The 9,662-nt window shown below is 32.3% G+C and overlaps 1 protein-coding gene across 1 annotated transcript; it reads left to right on the top strand.

Annotated features, from left to right (window-relative positions):
* Window positions 1-2,583: 2,583 nt before the first annotated feature.
* On the top strand, window positions 2,584-9,498 carry LOC121971593 (transmembrane protein 258-like). The gene is made up of 4 exons (XM_042522926.1): window positions 2,584-2,726; window positions 2,839-2,939; window positions 9,139-9,217; window positions 9,295-9,498. The coding sequence occupies exons 1-4, from the start codon at window positions 2,724-2,726 to the stop codon at window positions 9,340-9,342; spliced, it is 231 nt and encodes a 76-aa protein (XP_042378860.1). The 5' UTR covers window positions 2,584-2,723; the 3' UTR covers window positions 9,343-9,498.
* Window positions 9,499-9,662: the final 164 nt, after the last annotated feature.

Here is a 9,662-nt window from a genome sequence, read left to right as displayed (position 1 = left end):
TTCCGTTAAGTTTATCGAGGGTAATGATAATAATGAAAAATACTCTCGAATTGATTTCAATCAATTATGATTTATTATATTTGATATCATAATTAATATCGAGATGAATTAAATAGTAAAATTAATATTTCTAAATATGTTATATTTATTGTTATGCTTATAATTATATGTTATATTTAATTTTTACATTAGTAGTTGGATAACTTATATAAATGATTTTAAATAATAAGGTGATTGAAAGAATTTTTACATTAGTTTCTTTTTTCGAGAGTTTGTTTTTTTAATGTTGGTGTATTTTATAAATGGTCAAACATTTTGATTTGCACAAGTTGGATGTGCCTTATTTTTGTGATATGTGTTGCGACATTAAGTTCGAGAACCAAAGGTGAATTTACATGTTAATTATAGAAAGTTGGATGTACATTGACTTTAATTTGACAGTGATTATTAGTTCTCTAGATCTATAGCGAATTCCATCTACTTTTAAGGCGATATAGTATGGTGGAAGAGTCCCAAGTTATTACCAAACCCTTGTGTTTTAATTTCTAACTAGGATATAGTTATATAGATTTTTTCTCTAAATACAGTGTGACATCACGAGATCATGAGTTTCAAGGACTTTTGTCGCGAGTACTTCTTGATTTACTCCGACTGTTGATGGAAAATTTTTATGGAACCAGACTAATTATCTCATGTTTGGTGTTACTTAGTTCAACATTTATTACCATGGAGATGCCTAGTTAATTAGAGGATAACAGTTTTGCTACAATAAGATAAGGAGTCAATTCTCGACAGATATATATCCTTAAAGAAAAAAATCTCTCCCACCCTTTAGTTACTTGACGATGGACTATAAGTTGATTTTTTTTTATGCGCGCAATCATCTTTTACCATCATTAGATAATTTCATCTAAAAATTAAAAAATGTAATATTTTTAGAATCATGATAATCTTACAAATTTATTGGTGATGCTGATTAATTAATATTATTGATCTAGTCTTTATAATGAATTTATGATAATTTCTTTCAGGCTTTGTAAATTTAAAAATTGACGGTTCTGAATTTATGTTATTAAATTTTTTAATCCATGAACATAAATACATTAGGAATGTCTCGAAGGATGCTTTAATTGGGATTATTCTTAATAACCTTAAATATTAATTTAAGATTATCAACAAAAATTCTGTTTGATTTAGGTAATCGATGATTTTCGAGTAATGTTTCATGATCCGACATGTTAGTAAAAAGGGCATGCAATCTTGAATTAGAAAATTTTGAAAAACTAAGGATGCGTTTGATTTGTTTGATTTTCATTTCATTTTCTAGAAAATTATATTTTCTCATTTTTCAAAAAATGATTTTTCTGTGTTTTTCGCTTTCTTAGAAAATCCTCTCTTTTTTTTCTTGAAAATGAATGTGAAAAATGTAAACCAAACGTATTTTTTATTTTCTCAAAAAATAAAAATAAAGAATAATATAGAAAATGCAAACTAAACGCCCCTAAAGTTTTTCTTAATTTTAGGGTTAACAAATTTTTTTATTAAAAATATGGAAAAAACATAAAGGAAACAACGAAAAACATAAATTTTTTTTTTTAAAACTTTAAAAAGGAGAAAAAACGTAAAAAAATAAAAACATAAAAAAAGAAAAACGTAAATTTTTTTTTAAAATTAATTTAAAATGTAAAAAAATAAAAAATAAGAACTTAAAAAACATTAAAAAATTTAAAAATAATAAAAAATGTAAAAAATAAAAAACATAAAAAATAGAAAAAATGTAAAAAAAATAAAAAAGTAAAAAAAATAAAAAACGTTAAAAATTATTTTTTTTAAAAAACCTAAAAATATATAAAAAAAAGTTAAAAAAAGAAAAAAAAGTAAAAAAAACAAAAAACGTAAAAAATTTTAAAAGTTAAAAAAAATAAAAAAATAAAAAATTTTAAAAAAAATAAAAAATAGGAAAAACTAAAAAAATTTGAAAAAAACCTAAAAAAACAAATAAATAGAAAAAATGTAAAAAATTAAAAACATAAAAAAATTTTAAAAAACGTAAAAAATAAAAAATAAAAAATAAAATAAAACGTAAAAAAATAAAAAATGTAAAATATTAAAACATAAAAAATGGAAAGTAAAAAAATTTAAAAAAAATAAAAAATATAAAAATAAAAAAAATGTGAAAAAGAAAAAGTAAAAAAATAAAACAAGAAAAACGGAGGGTAATAATAATAATAATATTATTAATAATAATAATATTATTATTATTAATTTTATAATTGAGGATAATATAATAAAATATTAAATTCGATTATTTATTAAAATTTTTAAATAAGTAAATTTTTGTTGAATCAAATAATTTTTAGGTATATTTTATTTCTCATAACTTTAATTTATGATTATTTGATAATTATATAATTAAAATTATATATGATAATTTGAACAAACGTATAGAAGGGGAATACTTCAAAAAATATAATCAAATTATGAGTGTTACGAAAATTAAGTATGCTAAATGAGAAATTCACGGTTCAGTAAAATGGAGAAAATAAAATGAAATGGGTAAATTAAATCATTCAATGCTACAAAGGAAAATTTGACATTTTTTTTTTTGTTTGTAGAAATTACTATAAAACGTACCCCTCGTCCAGGCGCAGACGGCAGATCTGAACTCGCGACTCGCACGATTTCGTCGCCGTCTTCCTCCACTTATCGCTTTCCTCCTGCAGATGGTAAGATCTCTATTGATTCCAGTCTCTGGACGCTTTTAGTTCCCGTTCAATCCGTTTTCTTTCAAGATTTCGAGATCTTTTGGTTTCTTATGGCTCTAGGGTTTTATCTCAGGCACCGAAGCCCGTAACAAGCCCCATCCCCATCCATTTATACCCTATGCTCTCTGCGCTGTTGCTCGTTGTTGGTCTCCTCGTCACTGCCTTCTTCTTCATGTAAGTTTCCACTTAGATCTGTGCACATTTTCCGAGTTTCTCTGTTATGCATTCGCATGAATCCAAGTTCAATAATAGATTTCACCATATTTGTTTTCTATTGTGCATATCACTATGATTGTTTTAATTTTATATGACATTCTGTTTAAGATTGTACCAAAACAGATCTCGATTTTTTGTTCCGTGATTGTTTATTCTATACCCTTTGTTAGTAATGGATAGATTACTAAGATTTTGGTTCGGTGTTGAGTCTCTTGTTATGATTTTGGATAAATTAGAAAAGATTGCATGAAAAGTAACTGTAGTATTGGTGGGATGCAGGCCTAAAAGTTGGAAATTTATAAATTGGGTCTTGTGCATAAATTTAAATCTTCATGCACTGTTTTTGCTATTGATACAAATGAAGGATCCCTTTCAATCATTTCAGCTGAGAATGTTTTCTCTTAAGATTAATCCTTGCCGGGTATACTTGGAGGAGTGGAAGTAGAAGAGAAATGAAGGAGTATAAGTGACGGGAAAAGAATAGAATTTTATGCTTATTATGATTCTATTCCAGTTTTCTTGTTTACTTGACAGAATTGGAAGAAAAGAAATGATGCTGCTTGCTTATTTCTATTTATTGGATGCTTAAACTTCATGTCCCTCCATTGTGCCTGATTTGGGGTGAAACAAAATAGTGGAGTTTGCTGGGATTAAATTCCTCAATCTTCTCTACTTCCTTCCACGTAAAGAGGAGAAGTTAATTATTTTTTTGGTTTCCATCCCACCTCCATCTGAAAAACATATTAATAATTGTTTAGGGGATTGATATTAACTTTGGTACATAGGGTAAGGCACCTTTATCACTTAATGACAAATAAGATTGTTTGGGTCCATCAGAGTGCTTGATATCTTCATATGTAACTCTTTGAATTGACTGATATTTTGTAGCCTTATGTAAGTCATATTGACTAATATTTTATGAGTATGTGACATCAATGCAACATGCTTATTTATTCATGTTTTGGTAATTACAACAATTTTTTGTTGCAGCTTGCATGTATATCTTAGTTTGAGCTAGTTCAATTCTTTAGATCTTGTAGATATATTTTTTCCTTGACTATATTCCTCCATACACCATAAATCTTGGAATTGTTTTTTTGTCTATCCCGGCACAAATTTTTCAATTTTTTCTTGTTATTTAAATTTGTTTATCTGCCAATCTTTTTAGGGATTATAAAATAGTAGGACGTGTTCCCTTGATTCTTCAATGTTCTTTTTTGTTTGTGGTGACCATTATGCAAACTAACAAGCTATTGATGTCCCTAAAATTGGACTACGGAATTTGACTGCATGAAGGTCTTTTCAGTTGAATTGGTTAAAATTCAAGTAAATGTGCTGATTGATCAAACTGGATTGTACTTCATTTCCTTGTTTGAGTGATTTAATCTGTTGTTTAGTCTGATTTGAACAATGCACATTGTTTGAGGAGAGAGTGTGTAACCGGAGAGAAAGTATGATGAAAGAAAAAGTGTGATGGAAGAGAATGACGAGAGAGAAAATAAGGAGAGAGAGTGTGTGATAAGAGAGAATATAGGGAGAAAATGGTAGAGAATGTGTGATGAGAGAGAATAAGGAGAGAGAAAGTATGTTGAGAGAGAAAGTGTGATGAGAGAATGAGGAGAGAGAAAGTGAAATGATAGAAAAATTGAATAAATATATTAAGAATATTTTTGTCTAAAACTTAATTTTCATTCCCATTTCTATCAAAATCCAAGGGAAGAGGTGAGTTTCATCCATACCCAAGTTTTTGGGTTTCATTCCAAAATTTTGATTCCATTTCCATCGACCAAACACAAAGTTTGGGAATGAATCTATTCCCTCATTCCCAAACCCCTAAATAAAACGCTACCTTAGTCTTGTTTTTTTTTTTTTGCTTCAATCATTTTTCTTCTTTTGGAATGAAGCTTCACACAAAATAAAAAAAATATTTTATTTTTATAATAAATTTATTTATTATTTCCTTAAATATCTATACTTGCATGTTCAAAAACACTCTAGTTTCATACACAAGCAGAAAAATAAGCGTCCCTGCATGATACATAATTGATTAAAAGGGTAATTAAAGGTATGAGCTGGGCTGTAAAAAGTTTTTTTTTGGGGCCTGATTTGCATATGTACGTCTCATTTCAATGAGGCTAGAATAATTGCGCCTCAAGCATGCCGGTCACCTCTCACAAGGCATGTGCTTAAGGCAAATAAGTGCAAAAGGCTTACCTGGCGCCTAGGCGCAGCCAGACGAACGCCTTTAATAGCTATGAATTTAATGTTAATCTTTTTTATTAGAACTCTTTGAATTTTCAATTTAACTGTGTGTTTACTAGGATAAAAATATAGGAGGAAGAAAGAGAAAATAATCCCCCCTTTACTTGGATGAACACGACTAAAGAAGGAAATGAAGGTTTACTTGGATAAGCATGAGGAAGAGAAAGGAAACGAGGAATTAATTTCTTTCTTTCCTGACAAGTGATTTTTTTTATTAAATAGATATGTTTTGGTTCGCAATCGTTGATGATATTTTTTATTTCGTTTCATAGTTCTTCATTTCCTTCCATCCATATGCTTCTCTCCAAGTAAACACAATGAGAGAATACTTTACCTTTCATTATTTCTTCCACAGTTTCAAAAACATTTGTTGTTACCTGGCATTCTCTCCAACTCTAAATAATCTCTCATAACACAAAGTAGATAGGGAGTATGGTAGAGATGTAAATTCTGTCAAAACTTTCAATAGATATAATTTTCTAGGTTTCAGTTAGTGTTTGTGGGATGTGATTTCATAAACACAATTCATTTTAGCTGTATGTTCTTGTGCCACTTCTATCTGACGCCTTCATGCATCTTTGTGATTTTTATTGTCACATTTAAGATACTTGTCTGTGTGCGTATTGCTAGTTACTACACCTAAATTATTTCACATTAGTCATCTAATATTGAGTTCTGGTAAGCAAGCAAATTTTAAATATATACGATGAATAACCAATGTTTGAGGACACATACATGGTATATATAAGTGTGTATATGCTGATCTTTGTTAGCCATCCAAAAACTTGGAATACGGTTTTTTTGGAATTTTGAATTCAGAGAGAGAGAGAGAGAGAGACCCTGGAGACTGGAGTTTTTTATACAGTGACACCTCCTTCAAAATATGAATAGGATTAAATTAATGAATCCCACTGCCATACTTCAACTGAGGCCAAATGCAGCAAAAAATTCCATTTTTGTTGAAAATTGGATTACCACTTGGAATGTTTTGGGGATATTTCTTATCCCCATTCCTATTCGTGTTGTTGTATTGTGAAGCAGTTCAAAGCACTATAGGGAAGGGATGAATAACATACCTGCAATTAACAATTTCTATTTCTCTTGCTAACTACGTAATAAGGACACACATTAACAAAATAAGTAAACACAAAAAGAGATGGGTGTGAGTATTTATTTGGTTCGGAACCCTAGGTTGCTACACGAAGGCTTATGCACAAGAAGCGCTTGCCCACTATCCTTCTCCTATTTGGTAACGTGCTGGAGGCGGAGAAGTCTCTTACGATTTTAGAGTACAATAAAATAGAGAGAAAAGAAACACTTTCAAAGTATTGGAATCTCAGATCGTGGATGTGTGTTCTGCACTTGAGCTCCTCGTCTCCTTTTATAGCCTCTGGTCGAGCTACTCACTTGGCATGTTGGGTCGATTGGAAAGGTTACCTGGTCAACCAAAAACTGATGATGTGGCAGATAGAGCTCATCCACTCGACGGTCCTCGCTCACTCCTTCACTGATGTGGCATCCTTTTGGTCGACCTAATAACTTACCGGTCTACCGAAACTTGGTCATCTTTGGGTAAGTTCCTTGTATCTATTGACTATTGCCACATGTCCTCTGGTTGCTTGATCTTGCATTGCGATCGCCCGATCCTGCTTACATCAGATCTTTGCTGTTGGATCAACTTTCACATAGCTTCCAATCCCTCGCCCAGTGTTTGGTTGACCAATCCAATCACCAGCAATAACCTATAGGCATCTAACGATTATCCTATGCTTTGGTCGACCAAAAACCCTTTTTTGGTCACCCGAACCTTCTGACTTAGTTGACTACGCCTTAGTTGACTACGCCTGAGTCCACCTATGATTAAGGGGGCATTTGGTTTAGAGGTTTGGGAATGAGGAAATGGATTCATTCCCAAACCTTGTATTTGGTTGATGGGAATGGAATCAAAATTTTGGAATGAAACAAAAAAATTTGGATATGGAGGAAACCCACCCTCTCTCTTGGGTTTTGATAGAATGGGAATAAGAATTAAGTTTGGACGAAAATACCCTTAGTATATTTGTTCAATTTTTCTTTCATTTCACTCTCTCTCCTTGTTCTCTCTGATCATACTCTCTCTCTCCTCATTTTATCATCATATTTTCTCTCAACATACTTTCTCTCTCCTCATTCTCTCTCATCACGCATTCTCTACTATTTTCTCTCTATATTCTCTCTCATCATACACACACACTCATTATTTTCTCTCTCTTCATTCTCTCCTCATTTTTCCATCATACTTTCTCTCTCCTCAATCTCTCTTACCATACTCTCTCTCCATATTTCCTCCCATCACATTTTCTCTCTCTTCATTCTCTTCCATCACACACTCTCTCCTCATTCTCTCTCATCATAAACTCTCTCATTATTTTCTCGCTCTTCATTCTCTCCTTATTTTTTCATCATAATTTCTCTGTCATCATACTTTCTCTCTCCTCAATCTATCTTACCATACTCACTCTCTCCATATTTTCTCTCATCACACTTTCTCTCTTTTCATTCTCTTCCATCACACTCTCTCTTCTCATTTTCTCTTATCACACTTTCCCTCTTTTCATTTTTCCCATCATACTTTCTCTCTCATCACATTTTTTCATCATACTTTCTCTCCTCAATCTCTCATTTTCTCTCATAACACTTTCTCTCTCTTCAATTTTTTCCTATCACTCTTTCTCTCTCAGCACAATCTCTCTCATCATACTTTTTCTCTTCTCAATCTCTCCTATCATACTCTCTCTCCTCATTTTCTCTCATCACACTTTCCCTCTCTTCTTTTTTTTCCATCATACTTTCTCTCTCATCATACTTTCTCTCTCATCATTCTCTCTCACATTCAACTTTCTCTTCCATTTAATTTTTCCTCTTATTTTCCTCTAAGGGTAAAAAAGGAAATTTAGGTTCATTCCGATTGAAAATATTCAACTAACCAAACATTATTTTTAAGAATGATATCCAAGCTCATACCGATTCCTATTCCATAATATTATGATACCCATTCCCATTCCGATTCCTAGGAGAGAACCAAACACCACCTAAGTCTATCCTCGTCTGAATACAACACTCAATATCTCGTCTCACTAGCTTACCTTGCGCATGCTTCCTCCGACTTCTCCTCCCTTGGATGCTCACTCCTCGTGTCATGCTTCTCACTCCACTAGAGTACACTATTCTGCTGCTTCTCGTACTTTGGATGCACCGAGCCCGTCAACTCTCTTCCCGTGCCATCATCCTCGCTCGCTTGCGTCTTCTTCTAAGGTCTTGCCGTCTCCGATACTCCTTATCCTTTCCTGTCCCTCGGGTGTCCCATACCACCCTTCACAGTACTTTAACAAATCCTCAACCATCGAATACCTATGTGTTTTCTTAAGTCCTTGCACAACACACATATAAGAAACACAAACAAGATATAATTTGACCTTATTTGACAACCTGCTTCACCACTTGGGGTTCTAACAAGCATTATGTAAATATAAACATGGATTCAGTTGCGAAACATACACATGTTCCTACTGTCTGGTGACCCTAAGTCTCCAAACGTAGTCATAGCACAAGTATTAATGTATTCCACAACCTTCAACTAATTTTTTGGGTCTTGTCTTATTGATCCACTCTCTCGCTGATTCATATAATTTGACCTTATTTGACAATCTGCTTCACCACTTGGGGTTCTAACAAGCATTATGCAAATATAGACCTGGATTCAGTTGGGAAACATATGCATGTTCCTATTGTCTGATGACCCTAAGTCTCCAAACGTCGTCATAGCAGAAGTATTCATGTATTCCGCAACCTTCAACTATTTTTTTTGGTCTTGGCTTATTGATTGACTCACTCGCTGATACATATCAAATTTCAGTTACGAAGCTACTACATCGACTAGGAACCGTTGCCTGGCAAAGGAGCTTGTGACAGCTGCAGTGGCATCTGTCTTCTTGGTAATTATAAATTGGTGGAATTGCTCCTGTGAACAAGTCGCCAATATTTGGACTAAATATTTCTTTGGTTGTTGCAGGGCTTTGGGTCTCTATTTTTGCTCCTCGCCACTGGCGTCTACGTTTGAAGATGTGTGGATCAATGAATTTTCAAATTTTATACTGACCATTATATTTAGATTTACCCTTTATATTTCAGTCATGCATTTTCTGAGTATGATAATTGACTTTGGTTAACAAGATTTTGTAGTTTGGTATGCAGCTAGCCGATAAGGTTTATTTCATGATTTTTCTTCAACTTAGCATGAATAATTTTTTTCGTCAGGGATACAAGTAGCTGCTACCAGGTGGGTTTAAAACTTCCAAACCGTTGGCAGTGGAAGATAGATCTCTAAATTGCAAATACATATTCTATATTTTAATTACTCTGACGTGAAATAGTTAAATT

This window comes from Zingiber officinale, chromosome 4A (genome assembly GCF_018446385.1).
Source record: "Zingiber officinale cultivar Zhangliang chromosome 4A, Zo_v1.1, whole genome shotgun sequence".
Classification (NCBI taxonomy): Eukaryota; Viridiplantae; Streptophyta; class Magnoliopsida; order Zingiberales; family Zingiberaceae; genus Zingiber; species Zingiber officinale.
Note: the sequence above shows the minus strand (reverse complement) of the source record. Positions and strands in the feature narration are given on the sequence as shown.